The following is a 23988-nucleotide window of genomic DNA, read 5'->3' as shown; positions in this document are numbered from 1 at the left end:
TTGGGGAGGTATGCTTTTGGAAAATTATTGAATCTTTTACCTTGCAGCAGTCTGCCATTGCAGTAACAGCTTGGGGAGACAAAAACCTTTGATATGGGCTAGTTGGACGATACCCCAGCCATTCACACTACATCAGCACTCAAAATTCACCTCATATTTGGCCATTTGGGGTCACAAATCAGAGGTTATTGATTGTAACAGGAATTATTGGGTGAGAACCACAAATCATAGCAAATTAGAGGGTCTCTACAGCAAAATAAGTGCATTTATGACAGCCATACTACTCCAAGTAGCTGGCCGTACCATTTTGGGTAGCCTGGGGTTCCAAATAAAATAATTGGAGGGTTTGGAGAATTAGAATTGCTTGTGATTTCATTGTTGGGGTCTAAATAAGAGATCACAGTAGGTTTGGAGGGAAGAAAATATCAGATCTGAGCAGCAGCAGCAAATCATTGGGGAAAAAGGTCACAATTTGGGAATCTTGTCTGGCAACATTTTGGAATTCTTAGCTGACTTGCTATTTCTTCTCATATTTTGTTTTGGTAATTCATTATTAGTCAAATAAAGCTCATTGGAGCTATTGTAGTGCTTTGAAAGCTTCCGGTTCAGTAGTTAATTCATTTTGGGTCAATAAACGGAGGTCATCTACGCAAGCGTTGGACTCCTGGTAAGACAATTGGGCTTAATATCTCTAATTTGGTAAATTATTCTGATTTCTTTAAAAGCTGCAATAAAAATCAGAATCTTGAATTTAGTTCAGTTGATATTCTTTATGTTTGGCATCTATTTTCCTATAAGCATTGTCTATCATTCTCACATAAAACATCAAAACTTCAAAATTTCAAAACCTCATCAAATTCTAAAGTAAACAATTCATCGGTCAAAGAATTTGAATTTGTAAACAAACAGCAGATTGGATCAGATTTCTAGTAAGGGATCTTTCACAACATAACTGATGTCAGGTCTAGTAGCGATGAAATAGATGAGGTTGCCCACTAGTTGCCTGAATGAAGACCCATCCACTACAGGTGAATCTGATTTGGCTTATAATTTCAACCCTATCTCCATAGGTGTAGATTCAAGTTTGCAATCTTGCATTTGAAACTTATCCAATAGGCTCTTGGCATGTTTTGATTGAGAAATGACTATGTGGCTATCAATCTGCCAAACCTCTACACTGAGACAATAATGGAGAAGTCCCAAATCTGTCATATCAAAATCTTACACAAATTTTGTTTGACCTACATGATCCTATGCTGCTTTCCACGCTCCGCAAACTACATGATTCTGAGTTTGAATCTTAGGTAATCCTACAACTAGATCCTCTCGAACCAACTGAGAGAGATAGTGGACATTCAAATGCCCATATCATTGATGCCAAAGAGTGTTGATGGAAGTACTCTTGGCTGCCATGGTGAGCTCCTGAGAACCAATAGAATCAACAAGTCTATAAAGACCATGATCCTCAATGCCAACTGCAACTGTTGTGTGAGTCTCCTTGTCAACAATGTTGCACTTGTGCAACCCGAAGATGACATCCAGCTGTGGTGAATGTTGCATAATCTGACTGATTGACAGCAGATTAAGCTTCATACCAGGTACAAAGTATACATTGAGGAATATCAAATCCCTCCCACCAGATGAAATCCGAACGTTGCCCTTGCCGATAGCAGTATACTCTTTGCCTCCACCAAAGATCACTGAATCAATGAAAGGCATGTACTCTGTAAACCAATCCCGACGATGTGTGAAATGCCGAGAGGCTCTAGAGTCAATGTACCAAGCTGATGATTGAACATCATCAGATGGGGTTTGGACCATGAACACATAGAAGGAAGATTACTTCTAATCAGGATGCGTGGCAGAATTAGCTTTCTGCTTGGACCCTCCCTGTTTGGATTGCTAGGATGCTATCAATTTCTTGCAATCTTTCACCAAATGGCCATATATATGACAGTAGGAATACTGTAAGCTCTTCTTCTTCGAAGACTAATGCGGGTGACCTTGACCTTCTCCTTTACGCTGTAAGGATGGAGCTTTACCCTTCTTATTTGAAGCTGAGGCTGTGAAGGCCTGTTCAGTGGATGAACTAGCGTTGCTTCCAAACTGCTGCTTCCATCAATCCTACTGTAGAAGCTTGTTGCAAAGATCAGGAAACTTCAGATCAACACTAGTAGAGGAGATATTGAGCGTATCAATGAAATGCTCGTAGGATCTGGGAAGGCTTTTCAGAGTGATCACTACCATATCCTCTTCCAACTGGTCATGGATGTCCTTGATCTTTGTAAGATGTGCCTGGATAGATGACTTGTCATCCACCATGATAGAAAACAGCATATTCTTCAGAAAGAAAGCTCGACCCTTGTCAGGCGTTTCATGAAGATCCTTCAAGAGATTCCAGATCTCTTTGGCTATTTTACCTGAAGGCACCTGAGGGAGTTGATCATTTGTGACTGATAACTTGATGAGCATGACAGCGTCTCGAGTGCGCTCATCAAATTTTTTCTGGTCTGGACCTGCTGCTATAGGTCGAGTACCTTTGCCCAAAACAATCAGATCAAGGCAATGGTACTCAAAAATGGTCAACATGCGCTATTTCCAGGTGTTGTAGTTGCGGCCGTTGAACTTTTGACTATGTTCCAACATGATGTTCGTTAATGATGCCATCACGAAAATCGAGGTTGAACGAGGTCAACCGAGTGAAAGCAAGAGACAGAAGAATTTGATTAAAAAATCATAATAGAAGCAGCTACAAAAAAATTTGAAACCCTGGAGCGGAATTTGAGGCATGAATTTCGAGGATTGGGAGAAACCCAGAAATTACAATTTTCTGCAAATTTAAATTTTTCGAAAAAAACCAGAAAATAATAAATCTGCAAAAAAAAATACCTTTTATTTTTTTTTTAAATCAAAAAAAAATTAGGGCACAAGCGGAAACCCTGGGGTCCGAATAGTAGAGGAAACACTAGGTCGGCAGCACTGGAAACCCTAGCTATGATTTTGCTGTTGCTGAAAATTGCGAAAATCACTGGAAAAAAAATCACGGAACCCATAACAGAAAAAAGAAAAAACTGCGCTAGAAACAGGCACAGTAAAACCCTAATCCATGGGCAAAAAACGCAAAAAATCCAAGGCGGGATAAAACAGAGATGAACCTGAAAGAAATTCACGAGTTGTGGCTGTGAAGATCGTAAAAAACAATTTCGGGAGAGCAAAAAAATGGCCGCCTCTGGTGAAGACGAACTACCCAAATCGCGATGCCAAAAATCCCCACGAAAATTGCGTCCAGTGAAGAACTACAGAAATCCCAGAAAAAAAAAAAATGTGACACCTTTGGAAAATCGCAGCCCACATAATTAAACGTGATGTTCCTTTGAAGAAAAAAAACGCGAAAGAAAAAAAACTTCAAACCGGACCTTCCAAAAACCTAGCCGGAACCTGCAATAAATTTCGCCCAAAAAAGAGATTTTTTTTTTTTTTTAAACTCTTAAAAAAACTTTCAAAATTTTTCAATAAAGAAATCTTTCGAAAATTTTAATTTTCATACTCTGATACCATGAAAAATAATTGAATGAATGATTCAATAATCGGATAAATTAATTGAACGATATACACACATATATATAGAGTTTACAAGACAATGTTCTATAAAAAGAACTAATCGTTAAAGTGAACTACTAAAAAGCTAAACGTTAAATAAAGCTTGAAAGCTAATTAAATAAAAACTAAATGACCATTAAACAAGGAACTAAATATAGGTGACTAAAATGTAATAAAATATTCTAATACACTACTCATCCGTCTGCCTTACTAAAAATAGAAAGGATCCCTCTCAAACAACCAATGACTTACTTTAAATGGTAAGTGTGTATAACTGAGCCAAACAAAGGCTAAAACTGATCCAATGGAACTTTGGAGAAGATAGATGCCAACCACTGACCAAGAGTCTGCCTAAAAAAAACCCTCTATCGAAACCCTATTAGCCTACGAGGACCAATGATAGGCTAACCAATCATAAAACAAGAGCGGCTAAAAAAGGGGACATTACAGATCGTGAATTAAGATACAAGATTCTTGATAAGTTGTAGATGAGATTTGTAATATTGCTATATCTTATTTATGAATTCTTAATGTTGAGTCTTGACTATCTAGAAACGTCCATATTTGATTTTAATTTTAATTTAAAATTTAATTTTTTTCTATTCAAGGTCTACAAGGGTGCAGAGGGGAGACTCTTTTCTTCAACCCAAGCTGTTGATAGGAGAGAAAAACAACTAGGTATAAAATTTAGTTCAATACTACATTTACATGAAAAAATTAGAAACTTGATTCTCATTTTTTTTACTTAATTCTTATATTTCTAAATGGTGTTTTGTAGATTCATGGTGGGAGATTTATGGTGTTGGCATGCCTAATTCTCAAAAGATAGCCATTTGTATTTTGTCCCAGCCATGTAGTGCTTCTATGTGTGAACGAAATTGGAGTTTATTTGAGAATATTCACACAGAGAAGAGAAATAGGTTGACCCAGCAGTGCCTAAATGATCTTGTATTTGTCTGGTACAACCTTCACCTTCAAACTGGAAAGGTGGAGGGCATTTCACATGAGTCCATTGACTTGGATGATATTGATCCATATGGCGAATGGACTGTCAATGAACAAAATGATGATGATGTCCTCGTTACTGAAGAAGATCTTGTGGAATAGGAATGAGGAGCAGCAGAAGAAGCAAAAGGAGCAGAATTGGGTGCAAAAGAGGAGGACGAAGACAATTTTGATTTTGAAGAACATGAACAAAACAACTCATCCCATAGCACCTTCTAGTTCTAGGCCTCAAAAATTGAGTTACATTAGGAGAAGAAATAGGAGGATGTAAACATTTATTTTAACATTGACTTATATGTAAACATTTATAAACTGTGATACTGTTATTATGTTATACATTTGAAAGTTTGAAAATTGAAAATTGAAACTTGAAACTATGAGTATGACCATTGATTATGATTCATGAAAGATGAAATTTCAACTATTGAGTGTTTAAAGATCATATGACATGTGAAGTGTTTGAATTATAGCTCTTATGTTCTCTAAATGCATTAATTTCTTCTTCTTTTTTTTGTAAAACTACGATTTTCTTCTTTCCCAAGTCCTAGCAAAGTATTTTGTCGAGTCCCAAGGATACATTGTGCATATTGTAGAAAGCTAAATGTCATTTGAATAGAGATCTGGGGTTTATTTTAGTTTTTAGTTACAGGGGAGCTTCTCCTTCTGATTTAAAGAAAAGTGTTACTCTACACACTGTTTTGTTTTGTGCTACACTGTTCTGTTTTGTGTTGCCATAAAAAGACAAATTTAAACGTTAATAGTTTTTGACATACAAAATTTTTGAATAGTCATTTTCAAGTCAAAACACTAGTTATTTCTCATGTAGTTGGTCATAGCGGAATCCTCATATCCCACTTTCATGATTGTGATGTGTTTTAACCAAAGTTCCCAGACTCGGACTTGGCTCTGACTCGGCAAGGCTGACTCGACTCGTGACTCGGCTCGGACTCGGCAATGACTCGGCAACGACTCGGCAAAATAAGAAAACCCTTGAAATTTAGAGATTTTTAACGATTTAAAACTTGTTTCATACACCCATTATTGAATTAAGCTTAAAGACACTATAACATCATCAAATAGAAGCTAATTTGATCACATACATAAACATACATCCATCACATGCGTAGAAATGTAAATTGTAGCTGAAGGAATTAGAAAACATAGATATATAGAGTTATAAATGTTGTCCAATGTATATAAAATCCACGACTTCAAATGTTCCCAAACATATATGTAACTGTAAAGTGTAAACAAAAACAAGTCTATGGCTCAGGCTCTGGCTCAGCCTCGTCTATCTGCCTCCTAGAAAGGCGTCTAAGGTAGTGTTGTGACCATTTCACACATCGCCCCATCGCAAATGGGGACCCCCTCTTTTTGCTCGTTTTTCCCTCGTTTTTCGCCTTCGTTTTAGGATTTTGTTAGTCTGTCAGTTGTCTGGATTTAGGGTCAAGCCTTAGGGTTTTTATTTTTGTCTTTTCAAGCCAGAATCCAGTCGTTTTTGAGAATCTTTTGAGCTTCCTTTTCTAGGATGCAAATTTTGAATGCAATGAATTCGCCAGAATGGTCTAATTTTCAATTGGAATGTTGATGCAGAGCTTAAATTTGTCTAAGTGTTGACAGTCGAATGTGAATTTTTGTCCGATTGAATATTTTGACCAAATTTTGACTTTTTTGATTTTTGATCCTGGGCATTGGAATTGATTTGTTTTCGCCTTGTGAAGTGTTAAAATGTGAAAAATCATGTTATTTTGGCCTGTAGGAGCAAAATCGCTCCTGTCCCTCAGTGAAGGACGGGAGCTCGTTTTCAAATATCTCACTATTCCTGCAGAGTCAAGACGAATTTCAAATTGGAAGTAATGGAGAACGGCGAGATCTTTCCATTGAATATAAATTGAAGATTTTCATGAGCACAGAAATGCCTCCAGGAGGAAAATCGCTCCTGTCCCTCAGTGAAGGACCGGAGCTACAAATCAAATTTTGCCTTGTCCTTGCGAGATTTCGACGATTTGATGATTTAAGGACGTCCAGAGGGAGATGCTTTACCAAATGAATATAATTTGAGATGCAAAAATGAAGGAGAATGGTCCAGAATGCAAAGTTCGCTCCTGTCCCTCTCCAAGGGACCAGGGCGAAGTACCTTATAGCTCCCGTCCCTCTCCCAGGGACCAGAGCGATGTCCTTTATTGAGCAAAATCCAGGCAAAAATCAAGACAAGTTTACGTCCAAAGGCAAGGAAGAGCGTGAGATGAACTCATTGAATACAAATTGAATATTTTGAAACGTCAGCAAGGGTCCTAAAATGCCCAGTTCGCTCCTGTCCCTCAGGAAGGGACCAGAGCGATTTTTGTTATAATTGATTTTCTTGCCAAGTTACAAGCAATCTTAAGGCATGGACGAATGGAGTAGAGCATGACGGGTCCGTTGAATATAAACTTGGAACCTGACAAAGTGAAATAAGAGCCACAAAAGGAGGATCGCTCCTGTCCCCCTCCAAGGGACCAGGGCGATATAGTGAATATATTGCTTTTCCTCCAAGTTCAAAACCGATCTAAGTCAAGACAAGGTGGCAAAGGACATTTCAAGGCGTCTTCATCAAGCACAAGCACTTAAAGGCCATCACAATGAAGAGATTTGCACCCTAAGACCTAGATCGCTCCTGTCCCTCAGGAAGGGACCAGAGCGATGATGGATATATTGGCCACTTCATGCAAGTTTTACGTAAGGACAAGATTTTGCAGGGTCTTAGAGGGTCCATGGTGCCTTTTGAAGATGGTATATAGAGATTTTGAACGTAAAATGATCATCATTTTGAACATGGAGACCATATCGCTCCTGTCCCTCTCCAAGGGACCAGGGCGATTTGCCTTGGACTCTCCATTTTGCTTCAAGTTCAAACTAAGTTAAGACTTCACAAGGTTATGCAAGGTTCGAGGCGCTCTTTGAAGACCACATGCCGAAGTTTTGAACGTCCAAACGTTGCTAGTCAAGCTAAAAGCTCACATCGCTCCTGTCCTTTGGACAAGGACCAAGGCGATCTCATCAAAGGCACTCATGTTCCTTCAAAACGAGGCAAGGCAAGGATGAATAAGGTGAAGGACGGCGTTTGGAAGACATCACAACAAGGATCGAAGTTAGAAGTTGCCAAGGTCAAGGAGAAAACATGGATCGCTCCTGTCCCTCTCCAAGGGACAAGGGCGATGATCCCTTTAAACGTCCAAACACGTCATGAAAACAAATGGAACAAGCGCAAAAGGAACGAGCAAGGATGTTATTCGCTTCACAATGAAAGATCAAAGGTCAAAGATGCATATTGAACGTGAAAATATGGAGATCGCTCCTGTCCTTTGGACAAGGACCAGGGCGATAAACGTCCAAAGGCACTCATGAACGCATGCAAGATGGTCTAATTCAGAGGAGAGGACCCATTAAAGTGATCGATATTGAACGTGGAGATGAAGGAGTTGAACGTAAAAAATGCAAAAATCACGACCAAATCATGGATCGCTCCTGTCCCTCTCCAAGGGACCAGGGCGATGAGGTACGTCCCTTTCATTTTCATAATTTTTGGCGCCAAATAGACAATTCGAATTTCCCTTAAAATGCTAAGTTCGATAAAATTGAAAATCCATTTAATTAGCATTTAATATGGCGTTAAACATTTATTAATTATTTTGCCTTTATTAGAATCGAAATTTGCAAATTAAAAAACGTAAGGCATTTAATAATTAATTAATTAATTAATAAAAAATCGCATGGAGCGCTCATTTAAGGGAGGTCGGTTTTTTTGTTTTATTTGAAATCATTTAAAATCATTAAAAAATTGTTTTATATTCTCAAGTCGGCCTAAGGGATGAATGCAATGCAAGCGCTATATATGGAGGGTGAGAACTATTATTGTCATATCATTATTTTTTATCCTTCATGCGAAATAAGGAGAAGCGAAGATAGTGCGAAGTATTTCATGTGTGGTGCGAATTCAAACCAAAGGTGGCGCTAGTCTACCAAAGGGTGGTGCGATATTTGAAGACTTCATTGGAGCGAATTTGCCAAGGATTGAAGACTACGTCAAAGGCGAAATTGAAGATCTATTTTGAGCGAATTTGATAAGATTTGAAGACCACGCCAAAGGTGAGCTTGAAGATCACGTTGAAGACAAAGGTGGCGAAGTTGATCTTTTGAGGAGACAACATTGAGGATCATTTATACCTCCAATTTTGCCTAGGCGATCTTTTCCTTTTTGCATTCTAGAGTTAGCTCTCTATTGAGGTATGGCGATTTGTTTTTTATTGCTTCATTTGTTGATCGTCATATTTTAAGTTTTGAAGTTTTGAATTTTGAATCTCTTTGCTCAATCTTTCGTTTTTAGGAAATGATAACTCTAAAGACTTATCATGAGGTTTCCTAAGAACTTTATCTCTCTAATCAACGTTATTCATTGCAAAATATAGTTCTTATAATGAAATGTTGTGTAGGTATGGCGACCCCGAAGGCGGGAGCATCCACCAGCCGCTCAGCTCTCATGAAAGAAGATCAGAAGACCGAAGAAGTGGAGACCAAGATCGTGTCGAAGTGGAGCAACATTGGAGATACAAACTTGGGGAACTTTAACACGAAGAAGTTTCGAGAGGTCCCTTACATTGGCAAGCCATCACCTGTCGCCCAGAGAATAATAGAGAGTGGCATCATTAAGGCGGCCGGTTTTCCTCCAGCTATTCAGTGCCACGAGTTGATGATCGAGTGTGCCCGTCACTACAATCCACAGTCCAGGACAATTGTGTCCAATGAGGGAAACACTTTAGCGTACCTTTCAGAGGAAGCTATAAGTGAAGCTTTCCATCTTCCAGAGCACAGGGACATGATATATAAGAGCATTGAAGGAGCCAGATCAGTGTACGATGATGATCCAGATGCTTGCCTAAGCATAATCAACAAGAACTGGCTACTCAAGAGTCGTCCCCGTCTAAGCAAGGTACCGAACACACCGCACCGGATTGATTTCCAGGAGGAGTACAGAGATTTGATTACCATGCTCAACCGAGTTACAGGAGCACCTCATGCCTTCTATTTTGAGAAGTGGATGTTTTACTTCATCCAGGTGATTGTTCAAGGAAAGGGTACGATACATTGGGCTAGGATGATTAGCCATTGCTTAGACGTACAGTTGAGGAGACTCAGGGCTACTAAGTCCTTCCACATGAGTTCATACGTCATTTATGCTTTGATCAGGAGTGTTGAGTACGCAGGACTACCTCACAGAGGAATGATTGGAAGAGGACCCGGCGAGTTCAGAGCTTGTGAATCCTATGCCTACTTGCATCATCCGCCAGGGAAAAACTACAAGTTAGTTAATGATACTTTCACGATGAACATCACAAGGACGTTGCAAGGAGGGATTCACAACAGATTATCTCAGGATGCCCAGGAATTCATCAAGAGGTACGGTGCTTGGTTCATTCAGTTTCCCAAATTCACTTACATTAGAGTGCATGGATGTCCTTTACCCCCATACATGTTGCCGAGGTACCCGACAGACAGAATTGTGTTACTTGAAGTAACAAGGCAGTTGGCAGCATATGTGAAGGCATTCAGACACAGACATCAGAATGGAGTTCAGGTACCTATTATTTTGGGTAATTCAGTTGAGGTATGTCCTAATGTCTTAGCCATGGATGACGCAGAGAAGGAGTTAGCCTTGTATTCTTTTTCATCTTTTGCTTGGAGAAATAGCTTTGATCCACATGGACATTTAGAGGAGACAGTCGGCAGAAGATTTAAGCATGAGCACCAAATTGAAGATTTTATGATGAACCTCCTAGATGATCTCGAAGTGAAACGAAAGATACATTCTAGATTACCTTTGGATTTCATCAGGAAATGCAGGATTTACAGAGTGGCCGACCAGGCTCAGGACAATGGCAGGCACATCCAGTCTTCCTATGATAGAGAAAGCAAAACAATAAGGTTGGATTGGAATGAGCCCGAGGTCGTGGATTTAGATGATTTGATGGCACCAGTCTTGTCTTGTACTCGCAAATGGGTAGACGTTCAGCATCAGAAGTTGAGAGAACAAGGCATAGCTATGTCTTTTACTTTGGAAGAGAAACCAGCCGAAGGTGGAGCAAGTGTGAGTGAAGGCAATCCTAATCCTAGGAATTCAGGTGAAGGTAACCTTCGATGTGCCAGTGAGGGCAATCTCCATCCGAGAGGTTCGAAGAGAAAGGAAAGATCAGAAAAGAAAGAGCCTTCCAAGAAAAAGCAAGGTGCCAACAAAGATCAAACACCAGGTACTTCTTCCAGACCAGAGGATAGAGCAGTTCGAGTGGAAGAGTCCATGGAGTCGATGGTACAGAATGACAGGCAGGAGGAAGGGGAGGCACAGCATGTTTCGTCAGATGGATCTCTCCAAGACTATGAGTTAGAAGAAGATAATGAAATAACATCTCCTCCCAGACAAGAAGAAATAGTACATAAAGAAATTCAAGTTCAAGAGACAAGATCGAATATCCCAGATTGGTTGAAGGAAAGATTGACTAAGGTGATCGTAATTGAGGACGAGGACAATGCAATTGATTTAGAGAGCCTTGTTGGATGTTCACATGAAGTAACAGAGAAGAAGAAGGCTACAAGGATGTCCAAGATGATTCGAGATGAGACTGGATCCAGAAAACTGCAGATAGCTACACCGGCAGCAGACAAATATGAGGGTGAGATCCTAGCAGAGGATTATGATATACAGACTTTTGAGTTAGGACCATCCACAGCAGAGCAGACTTTAGATGATGCCACCGACACATTTGAGGCATTGAAGGACAAGTTTAGAGAAGAAGTGGAAAAGAATAGAAAGCTGGAGAGAGAGGTCGGTGCATGGAGGACATATTTCAGTCACATCAATGAACCTTTGGGACGTCAGGATCCAGTTAGATCACCAGTGCAGGCATTGCCCCTTCAATCGATCAATGAAGCAGAAAGATTCAGGAACCTGGTCCAGCGTACATGTAGTTGGATGGATAGATCTCATACAGTGGCCATAGAGTTTGTTACAAGGATGACGAAGATTATTCATCAGGCTATCCAAGTTCTTGAGATAATCCACAGATTGATGGCAACAATAGCTGCATTTGCCCATACCAAGGACGTTGTCATCCCTGTCTTGAAAGTAATAAGACATACATCCAGAAGGATTTTAGCGGAGGAGAGGATCTTGGAGGGTGATTCTCACAGTTTGTTCCAGTGGTCAACCTTACTCCATATAAAGAGTGTTCTCTTCGAGGACATCAGTGTTAGATGTGGTCAAGTTGAGGAGGTGATCAATCCGATCCAGGACAGAGTATTTGAGGTACTTCGTACCATTCTTGGCAGAAGGATCGAGGTCGAGACAGATGTGGATGTGCAGGAATTTGAGGATAGAATCAAGATCATCTTTCGCAAGGACGCAGATGTTACAGATGAACAGTATGATCAGATGTACGCCACCATGCTCCTGATTGATAGAACGAAGGAACTTGAACCTACTTGGGACGCAGCTCTTCTAGATGCATTCGATCAGGTCATCCACTTAGAAGAGAGTATCAAGAATCTTCCCGAGATTCCAATCACAGAAATCGAAGGAATCGTGACAAAATTCATTGCATATGCTAAGAAAGAGAATTGGAAAGGGAATAAGATTCTAGATGAAAGGTTGTTACAGATGACATGACATCTTATTTCTCATTGGTTGATACCTCCTAGGTTTTTGTGCCAAATTTAATATTTGGCTATGTATTTAATATTGTTCAGTAAAAGGAGGTCATTTGTAACAAACCCTAATTAGGGTTTAGGTGTCATGATCTTGTCCGTTGATTTACTTTCGATCTGGACCTTTCATTGTACCTGGGGATGCTATATATACCCCCATTTTTCATTTGAATAGTTAATAGTGTAATAGAGAAGAGAGATTAAAGCTAGAAGCAATTTTATTTTGTAGCAAGATTGAGTCTTGAAGAGAGAAATTCAAGCAATTGTTGTACATGATGACTTGGAAATCAATAAAATATTGAAGTTATGGTGTTTTGTTGCAAATTTCTTGAGTTATCTTCATGGTTGTTTGATACACTTGAATCGTGCTCAATCGAAGTAGTTTGTTAATTTGAAAGACTAAGTGTGAGATTTGATATTTGGTAGGATTCGCAATCCAAACCACTAGCTTCTTGCTGATTGTAGGAACGCCTTGTGTGGTCGACTGGAGAACACTTTGAGTCCTTAATCTTCAATTATCATTGTGTCTTGGATATGTACCTTCGTAGTAGTGTCCTTGATCTTTGATGCATTGAATACCATTATATTACCTTAGAAGATCGCACTAATTTCAATTGAGTTGTTATCTTATGGCAAAATTGAAGTTGGTTGAGTCTTGCCAAATCTCGTCCATGCTAAGTCATTCATAGGGTTAGGCTAGATTAGACCTCTTTAAACCCTATCTTTTTGCTTTTTTTTTGAAAATTCCTTTTAGTTTAGTAAAATCTTCGAACTTTGAATACGTAAGACCCCTTGGAGGAAACAGCAAATCACATCATACCACTAAAAAAGCTTGTCCACACGTGGAGACCCCACTAAAAGAACCTTGGAGTCTACCTAACTGATCCTTTATGCGAATCTTCAGCAATTAGAGACTATTTTCTCAAGAGAGGATAAGATGCCTATTGGTATTTTATTCTGTGTATGATTGTGTACAAAAAACACGTCAACAGGTAGGTCCTGGATGACTGAGTAGCCATAGTCTCTGCCTGTGATGTGCCAGTCTGAGTAGCCATAGGTGTTGTGCCTGATCATGCTCTATCCTCCTCCTCTGCCATAGCCACAACCTCAGCCTCTCTGTCTACTTGGTCAACCCACTCAAGGTCCTCATTAGTGAAGACTGGATCGGTGGACTGAGTGAGCCAATCGAACTGTAGTGTTGCCCCAATGTGATTTGTGCAAGCTTTTCACCTCTTCCTCTCAGTTGGTTGCAAAACTATGGCTTCCTATTTTTCCAGTGTTCCACGGACGTTGGGGACGAGGGGACGCGTTTCCGGGATGGGGGGACCAAGGGCCTAAGTTTGGGGACAGCAGAGGGACAGCGACGGGGGGGTGGCGGGGTGGTTGTGCTGATATAGTTATACATATTACATATACATATAGTACTTGAAAAACTAGTTTTGAAAAGATGTATGACAGTATTACAGTATAAGAATTACATTTTCAAATGAGACTATAGGAAATTTGAAATACTAAATCTAAATACCAATTACCAAGATTTCTAAGTTGTGTTGTTATATGGAGCCTAATCAGAGTCAGAGGTTAGATTTTCCCTACTTCTATCGGCGCAGTTTCCCCCTATATTTTTCAACGCGGGTTTGGGGGCAGCGCCCCCAACTTGGGGTCAAGGGGCATCGCCCCTTGTGGGGTCAAGGGGCAGCGCCGGGTGTTATAAGAAAGGGAAATGGCGAAAAAAGTCATTAAAAAATGTTATGTTTTTTTTTTTTTTTTTCACTGCACTTTATTAAGTGACTCCAGTCGGGTCATGACCCTCAGACTCGGCGAGTCACGCCCTCTGACCCGTCCGAGCCCGGGTCAGGGTCACCCAGCCCGCTAACTCGCGTGACTCATGTGACTCGCCGCGAGTCACGGAACTCTGGTTTTAACTCTAATCAATGTCATTTTATAGCCCGCATAAAAAGTTTTCCAATAATGATAAGAAGGAAAGCAAAGCTTGAGCACACAAGTTCTACCCTAGACCAATGGCAGGTTGTGCAACTCACCCCTAGACCAAAAGGGGCACCTCCTTGGCTAGTCAGGTGGCTCACCAAAGAAACAATAAATTTGAGTTTCAAGCCAAAAATGTCTTGCTAGAACACAATCATGCAACCTTGCATGCATATGTGATGTTTGCGCAAAAACAAATAAACAATGGCATCTCCTTCACAAGCAATGCACCTTCCACAATGAGGCCATAAGTCACTTTGAAACGAAAGTGGTACCCCAGACCACAGTCACATGTGAGGCCATAGTAATTCCAGAAAGTGCAAACATAACAAATGAGGGATTAGTTATGAATCACACATTGCTCTACTAAGGTATCAAAAGTCTCCAAACTCAAATGTGCAAGTAGAGGTATGTTGCCCCCATATTTGGCATACCTAAAATTTTATTTTTAAATCAATCTCAATGTTGAATGAAGATCCAATAGGTGTTTTGCGAAAACAGTGAACATGCAATCCAAGGTCCTTACCAGTCAGAATATGAAAAATGAAAGAATTTTGAGAATTACTACAAATTGAGGGAAATCAGTTGACAATCAGGATCTAAGCGTCATTTTGTATCACGTGGCCAACTTTCACTTGAACCCAGTTCATACTCTGTCATATTTTAAACTTTCAATTTTTGGTGTCTGTTGCCCCAAAATGATTAAAATATCTCATCCTAGGCTTCGTCGTGAGGTGTAAATAATTGTGGACCTATTTCCCTTTCGTTAACGCGTGTTTCAAATTTCAGGACCTAACTCCCTACCGTTTGAAAGTTACGTCATTTTTCTCCAGCCAAAGCAATAAATTTAAAATATTTAAATTATTTCTTAAATAATAATTTAATATTTTAAATTATTTTAATATGTCTGGTCATTTGCGATAAAAAGTTGTCCAAAAACATCGGTTGCATTCTTCCTTGATTCCTCTCTGTGATCAATGGTTTCTAAGGTCTAAAGGATAGTTTGTTGAAGCAGAAGGTTAGAAATGCTCACTTTTTTAGCATTCTTAACCTCATTTCTTAACCTTTTGCCAAGAAGGTTAGAAATGCTCACTTTTTGAGCATTTATAACCCATATTTCTAACCTATCACAAAAAGGTTAGGAATGCTCAAAAAATGAGCATTTCTAACCTCATTTCTTAACCTTGCGGGCCCTACTTTGTCAAGAAGGTTAGAAATGCTCAGTTTTTGAGCATTCTTAACCTCTTCCATAAATTCTAGAAAAGAGAAAGAATACAAAAAAGAAAAAGAAAGGAAAGAGCTTCAAATTCCAGGTTTTGAATGTGTGTTGAATGTAGTTGCAGATGTTTGTAATTGGTCAGCCTGTGCGAAATGGGAGCTTCAAACCAGATTGAAAATGCAATATACCACGAGGTGTTTGGGAAAGCTTGTGTGCAGAACGAGGAGAAGATTTGTGGCATGTGAATCGTTTGACAGAATGCCTTAAAGAGATGTCACCTCGTCACGGTGAGCAAAGACTGCAGGATGAACACCAAACAAACTTAGCATGGAATCTGCACGTTAACTACTAACTGCAATAATTGCAGGATATACACTGAAATGTTGTAGACACTCATCAAGGTGTAAACGTTAGAAGAGTTTTCGTCGGTTGTTATCATTGTAACTGCTTGGCTGACCTATACTCAAATCTGCCTGCCATGAAAACCAAATCGATATAAATTGCAGAAAATGAAGGCATCGTTGGCACGTGAACTACTTTGACATAATTTGCATGATAAATATTTGACAAAAGACATGTGCATCGTGGAGTAAGCATAACGGATGGAGGAATAATGACAGATGTAGTTAATGGAGGTAGTTGCGGTGATTCAATCCCCTTTCCTCACCACATAGGAATGCCGATTTGGCGGAATGGGAATAAAGAGTTTAGTATGCCTCGGAGATGAGATTCCTATTCCCCGGCACGTTGGTTTGTGCGTTGCAGCGTTGTGTGGATATTAGTTGAATTGCTGCTGCGGGATAATGGTGAAATGAACCCTAATGAACCTGGATGGGAGGAAGGTTACGACGGTTGTTTTGGTAGATATGCATGCATTGCAGAAGCATAGACAAGGCACGCTGAAAGTTTGACAGAATGCTTCCAAGAAACGTCATCTCATGGCAAAATGCCTCGCAGAAATGTGGTCTCAAGAAATGCGATGATTGCAGGATATCCACAAAATGGAATCAAAAAAAACAAAAAACAAAAACCGCACACAAAGTCTAAGATTTATCCGGATGAGGGAAGTTTTATTCTTCAATGCATAAAGAAGCGAACTGATGATCCCCTACTATAGATAGGCCGGTGAAATGGCAGAAACCTTCTCTTCCCCTTTCTTTCGTTGTTGGAAAGAGGGAGAATGGGGTTTCTCGGGGAGCTGCGGAGGATACAGAACCCGCCCTGGGGTTCCTATTCTATTTCTCTTGATCTGGCTGAATCATCTGGTCCTAGGACTCATCAAGGGGGTGGGTGGTCATTCTAGCATTATTCTTCTTCACACACGACAATGGAATATTGAGGACAGAATGGGTTTGCTAAAAAGGCCTTAGAGACTTTCAAGCTAATGCAGTTCGCGGGTATAAAGCAAAATTCCGCAACCCTTTGCTTGCATCTTCCTTGCCCGTGCCAGAATGTGGGTTTTTGAGAAGTCAAGAGACATCCATCAAAGCATGATTAAAGGCAGATCTTTGTCAAACATTATAGTTAGAAATGATCAAGTTGATACATGCAGGACAAGTGAACCGTTTGACAGAATGCCATAGGCAAAATATGGAAACATGGTTCAAGCACACAAATTGTTTGTGGAATGCCTTGAGGAGAGTTTTATTGTCGCGTGATGGTTATAGCTTGTCTCACTTAAAATTTGATGATTACATAAGAATAGGCACTTATGTCAATTGTTCTTAGGCATGTGAATATTGTAATGAAAAGATGAAGGTTAATTGTGTATAGGGATGCATTATCACTTTTCAGAAGATTGATGAAGGTGACTACATAAGAATTGATCATACCATCATATAAGCCTTCTTATTGTTCAAAGAAATACTATGATGATGAGGGATAAAGATGTTCGAGATCTAGACAAGATACAGAGAGGAGGTAATTTTGTGACTAGGATGAAGGAGGATAGAGTTATCTCTGACAGGAATGCTTCACGGAGATGTCATCTCAAAGCTTGCGGAACTTCCAAGCAAATGCATTTGGTTGGTGTAATTCCAAATATCACAACCTTTCTTCATGCTCTTGGCCTGCGCACAAGGAAACTCTCAAAATTTATTGGTGAATGAATATCTCTTTGTCAAGATGGTGGGAATGCATAAGAGATGGTTAAGCATGCAAATCTTCCGAGTAATTAAAGTTTGACTTCATCTAGTTGGATTGAAAATCACTTTGTATTTATTCTGGAAGGCTGAGCAAGTTTGATGATGTGAGTGTGAGAAAATTTGGTTATGTCCAAAACTCCTTTATGATGGTTAAATATTATCCTTATAGATGAGTCATATCATGATGCAAATTTCAATGTACTAGCATTCCAACTTGTTTATGGCGCTTTCAAGAAAAGAATGAGAAGGACAAGCTCAAAGTCTCTAGAAACTACAATGCATAGATGTTTTAGTATGCAGCTACACTCTGCAGTGTAAGCAGAGAGTTGATGATGAAAAAGTTACAAAGATAAAGATGCAAATGAAGACATGGAGGCCACCTCGGCAAAATCAACGAGTTATTTCTTCAATGTAATAGGTTTGATATTATTTTTGTAAAAAGTGACTTATGTCACATATTGTAACCCAAGGTTAGAAAGTTGACTTCTTCTGCGCATAAAAGTGTAAGTTACTAACTCATTGAGATTTACGCAGAAAAGAGTTAGTTATTAACCCAAGATTGAAGTTAGTTATTAAGGTGGTTATTCTGAGGAGCCTATAAATAGAAGGCTATTTGTAATGTAAAGGGGGAGGAGACTGACAGAGGGGGAAAACTCTGCAGAATTTTGTAGAGAAACAAAGTGGGATCTTTTGATATTCATACCTTTGACTAAGGGGTTTTTGAACTTGTATTTTCAAAAAGAATAATGAAGAATGCATTGAGTTCGTGTGTCTTGAACGTATTCATGAGTTATTGTTACTAATTTCTCGTATGTTGAATTAGTAATCCCTTTATGTATTGGCAAAATCCATTGATAAAACACATCATTTCATGGTATCTTGATTTGCATGTGCTAGTGCAACCTATCTCTTCGTGTGTCAAGGTTTATTGTACTTCTTTCATCATTGTTGCATGACTAACCTTTTTGGTGGTTACCCCTTTTGTGATTGTTATCATTCATGGAATCCTACTTGGTGTTCGTATGTTCTGTTATTAATCTTGTTTAAGTTCTATGTTTTCTCCTTTATGTACTTTCAGGTTAAAAGTATACGAAAATCCTAAATACCCCTATCATACGAGGGAGCTGCCCCTCTCAAACGCTGAGGAAGATCGTGTTTCACCAGAACGATCTCTCCAACTGTTGGAACATTTGTCACTGCTCATTGGGCAAACAGGGTCAGTTTCAGGTAAACGGCCGCAGTGACAAATCTGTTTACCAACAAGGTGAATAACACAATCCACTTCAGGCATGTCAATTACATCAAAACAGGCAACTACCTTAAAATCGGGCAATTATTAGAACCTTTTAATCATAACTTATAGGCTGAATCGGTTCATAGCTCTAACCCATAGGGCATATACATTTTGCACAGCAGAGATTTGGACTTCAGCATTTTTTAAAGAACTAAGGTACATGTTAAGAGACCTTGAATTAGTTTAATTGGATTATATAAGAAACTGCCATTCTAAACTAGCTATTCCTATCATAATGATAGAAAGGATACCACTGGATAGGAATGATTAAATTTTGTAAAACATAAAGCACAATTTTAGACAAACAACAAAAATCTAGGAAAAGAAGAACCTGGTTAAGCTTCATAATCATAACCACTGCTAAAGATTTTACATTTCCACAGACCTTGATTTTAGAAAAAAGTGTTCGTTGCAGAAATGGTGTATTGAGAAGAACATTATTGACATTTTGTGTATTCAAGACCTATCATCAATAGTGTTCTCAATAAAAAAGTCTTTTTCACTAACTGTGAACTAGAGAAAAACATAGACACTATGAACAAACCTCAACAGCACATCCAGTCTCCTCCAAGCATGAAAGAAAAGCATAGGTAAGGAATGGATTGATTTTATTCTGGCCACTTGAACCCATAGAACATGCATCCCAGTCCTCTGAAGAAAGCCGCAAAATCGATGACACCACTGATATAGAAATTTTTCGAAATGTTTCCTGGACAATAGGTTTTCCCTGTATTTACCATGGAATGAAAACTAAGTGAATGGAAAACATTTATCAAGTAAAAAAACTGTGACCCAGAGAAAAGCATTAGACAGGATAGAAGTAAAAAAATACTTAACAAAACGAACCAGATGGAGAGAAAGATCCATATAACCTCTATGACTGGTTCAATAATGTGCTCAGTGCTAAGATCAAAATCACGTCCTGGTGGCTCTACCAAACGTTTCCCTTGACCAATCCCCCAGAATGCTGCATTGATATTAAGTGCAAACATTCTCTTCCTGGTCTTTTCCCTGGAAGCGGATATGCCCTACAGTCATGAATTCAAAAAATAATTTATTAGCAAATTTCAATTACTTCAGAAAAAGAAAGCACGAGGCATTTTTAAGATAAATCATTCCTATTGAGTTCCAAAAATTTACCATGTATTTTTTTGTATATACCACAATCCAGAGAGGATGAAGAATAGGAGCAGATGAGAATTAATATATAATATTACTCAGGAGAAGAGACATCAAAAGACAAACATAAGAATACATGAATCTCTAACAGTAGACACCAAATATTTTTCTTAAAATGCTTAAAGGTAATGCAACAACATACTATTAGTTAGAATGGAACACAAGACATTATTAACAACTTAAAGAGTGGAGATAACAAGAACATCTACATTTAACTTTTGGAATACACACACCTTTAAACTAATCCATCAACAAGGTTTTATCCTCCAAACAGGAATGAAAAAGGATTGGCTACTTATTATGTTATAATGGATGGAAGGATAATCCAGTATTAAAGATCTCAGATACCGGTTCTTGGGGAAAAAGGCTGGGTCCAGGTCCTGGTTCTTGCCCGGTCCTGGTCCGAGCCTGGTTCTCCCTGGGTTCCACCTGGGCAGGACCCAAGTGGAACCCAGGGAGAACCCAAGTGGACCTGGGAGAACCAAGGCTCGTGGATTCCCAAAAACGGGACCCACGGGTCATAAAAGTCAAAAAAGTATAACCAAACATGAAAATTATAGGTCAAAAAAGTATAAACAAACTTGAATCAGTTTGAAACTTGAAACTTGAATATTATCTTTTTTGCAAATTATGAATATGATATTACATTTACGATATATGAATGGCTGGGGTATCGTCCAACTAGGCCCAGATCAAAGGTTTTCGTCTCCAATCAAGTTTCTTCAAGCTGTTCCTGCAATGGCAGACTGCTGCAAGGTAAAAGATTCAATAATTTTCCAAAAGCATACCTCCCCAATTGGCATGTACAAGCCTTATAAGCCTCCAAACCCTAGATCGAACCCTACATGGCATCTTAGAAGATTCCAAATGGAATCTTTGGGCTTCATAATGGTTCGCTCAACTTGAGGGGTCAGCTTATCATTGAATGGGGCCACTTTTTAAAATATAATTCACTTAGGAAAGTGTGCCAAGGGAGTAATATAAAGTTATTTAAAATAAACATCTTATAACTTAACTTTTTCTATTTTTAGAAAAAGTTACTTTATTAACTTACCAAAGTCATAAAAATGACTAAGCGTATGATTCCCTTTGGCAAGTAAATCATCCCCAAACACTAGAATTCACCTGTGGAGATGGGTATCAGGTGAATTCCCCATCCTGATAGATCACTCAGGAAGTGGGGACATTACAGTAAGCTCTTCAAAGTGATCACGACCATGTCCTCCATTTTCCGCCCAATGGCTTCTAACTGGTCACAGATGTCCTTGATCCGATTGAGATGATCCTGAAGGGATTTTCTCTCATCCATGACAATAGAGAAGAGCATATTTTTCATAAAGAAGGCTCTGCTCTTATCAGATGTCTCATGCAACGTCTTGAGATGCTCCCATATCTCGGCAGCTGTTTTACCGGAAGGAATCTAAGGAAGCTGATCGTGGATCATTGAGAGCTTGATGAGTATAACAGCTTCACGATTTTTTTCATCAAACTTGGTCTGATCAGAACCGGTTGCAGAAGGACGTGAGACTTTTCCAAAAACCAACTAATCAATAATGCCATACTCAAAAATTGTGAGAATCCGTTGTTTCCAGGTATTGTAGTTTCTGTTGTTGAATGTCTGACTTCCCTCAAGCAAAATATTCGTCAAAGATGCCATCAGGAAAAACTAAGGTCAAAGTTGATTGACCTAATGATGGCAGGAATATTGAGGTAGAAGTTGTCAATGCGTGAAATCGCGTTACGCGCGATGCGTAATGACCAAAACTGAGGCAAAATGCAAGCACAAATTACGAGACAAAAATGAGAATTTTGGAGAACAAATCCCAATGTACGGATTTCTGATGACGTAGAAAATTCTGACAGAATCGGTAGAGTTTTTGAAAAACCTAGATAATAGATTTTTGAGAATGACTTTTTAGAAAACCCTAGCCACAGAAAAAGAACGGAGAGTTCAAGATAAACCCTAGGCGACGGGTCAGAAATTGAGAAGAACCACAAAAAACCCTACTGCAATCATAAAAACACAGATGAGAAGAAACCAAGGTCGTGCGCGGAAAAAAAAGGAGATTTCACATGAAAAAAATCGTGGGCTGCCGAAAATAACATAACCCACAAACCCAAATCGCAGAAAAAAAAACACCTTTAGCCGCCACGAAATTACAAAAATCGTCACAAAAAAAAAAACTTCAAATAAAAAATCCCGTCGCAGGTTTGTGAACAGAGCCGTCGAAAAAACAGAATCACGCGAAAAAATATCACACGATATGTGCATAAAACATGTGCCAATAAAATACACAGAACGCGAAAAATTCATATTGTCAACATGCGAAATCAAGTGCGAAGAATACTGAATCGCGCAGGCACAAAAAAGTCGTTGTGGAAACAAAACGCAATTTTTACCCTATGAGAGTAAAAAAATTGTCGTCGGAAAGATGTTGCCAAAACCTTGCAAAAATCCGACGCGGGTTCAAGAATTAATCCTCAAAAACAGACCCACAATGCAGGAAAATGGAGATGAAGCAAAATAAACACGAAAACCCTTAAGCGGACTTTGTAGGATGAACTAGAATAATTTCATAAATTTCCACTAATTGGAAATTAGGATTAAAAAAAATTCGAAAAAAATCTCCTAAAGCTATGATACCATATTACAAAGGTAATTGGTAAAAACTGAATTGAATTAATGAATAATCAAACGATCATTAAATAGATTAAAAGAGATCAGAGTTTCTAATAAGAAACAACTAATAACAGATGCAAAATTAGAAACTACTAATATTTACATTATATTACAATATTGACCACGAAATTAACTGAATAAATATATTTTTCTAATAAGAAGTTCGCTCCAGCAACTACGCAAGGAAAAGCACACGTTTGGTTCACATAAGAAATTTCAATCACATCTTTTACCCTCCAAACTATTCCAAATCTGTCAGGAATGCTTAAATGCCTCCAAAAAATGATTTTGCAGCCTTCAAACACAAGAAAATACCTCACAAATTCCCGCATGTCAATACCCAAGTTGGGTGTTGCCTACAAGGGGTGACTTGGGCAAGAAAAATAAATGCCAAACCAAAACCCACATATTATATATCCATCCACATTGCATAGCCATTAGAAAACCTTTGAGACAATACCTAGAATAATATATGTCTTATTTTCGGAGATATGAACAAAAATGTGAATCTTAGAGTAGTTGGAATGTACGGCCAGCACTAGAAAATGTCCCCAAAAACTCTTGAAACTTGAATAGCAATAACCAAACTAGAAATGTACTATGAAATACCTGAAGATATCTCCAATAAATACCAGCCAAAGTAGATCTTTCACTACCATAGCTAGTCTTCTTCAAGAGGGATTTCTTCCTCAGGAACGTTGAGTCGAACCAAGTCCAACTCCAAAAACCACACAGCGAAAATTATCAAAAATAATATACTCGACATACCTAAATAATCTCTCAATTCCCCTTTTTAGAATCTTTTTAGGCACTTTCTAGAAAATCCCTTTTAAAATCACTTTATTAATTTATTAAACCTTTTAACTCCAAAAAGTGATTTACTTTACTTTTAAAACATTTTCAGCATTTAAACTCACTTTTAAGCGTCCTATCATTTAAAACTTTCCATTCTCCTTCCAGCGAGCTATAGCACTGATGTGCCCAAAAAATATATTAAATTAAAAAGGTAACCTTACTCAAAATAATTAAATATAACTCAATATTACAGCCATTTAGTGGAAATGGCCGAAAAGCATTCGAAATTGAAATCTGACAATGTAGGAATGATCTCAATCATAGATGGAACACTCGTAGAGTACTTGCCGAG

The 23988-nt window shown here is 38.8% G+C and overlaps 1 protein-coding gene across 3 annotated transcripts in view; it reads right to left on the bottom strand.

Annotated features, from left to right (window-relative positions):
• The window catches only part of LOC131038920 (uncharacterized), a 302639-nt gene that overhangs the window by 240052 nt on the left and 38599 nt on the right, over positions 1-23988 (bottom strand). For all 3 annotated transcript variants that reach the window (XM_057971505.2, XM_057971504.2, XM_057971506.2), the window contains exons 2-3: positions 19855-20010; positions 19527-19709 (exon numbers count right to left, since the gene is read on the bottom strand). In XM_057971505.2, coding sequence (XP_057827488.2) covers positions 19527-19709; positions 19855-20010 — 339 coding nt within the window. The remainder of the gene's footprint in view (positions 1-19526; positions 19710-19854; positions 20011-23988) is intronic.

The sequence above is a fragment of the Cryptomeria japonica genome, chromosome 3 (genome assembly GCF_030272615.1).
Source record: "Cryptomeria japonica chromosome 3, Sugi_1.0, whole genome shotgun sequence".
Taxonomy (NCBI): Eukaryota; Viridiplantae; Streptophyta; class Pinopsida; order Cupressales; family Cupressaceae; genus Cryptomeria; species Cryptomeria japonica.
The sequence above is the reverse complement of the archived record's forward strand: the minus strand, read 5'-3'. Positions and strand labels throughout refer to the sequence as shown.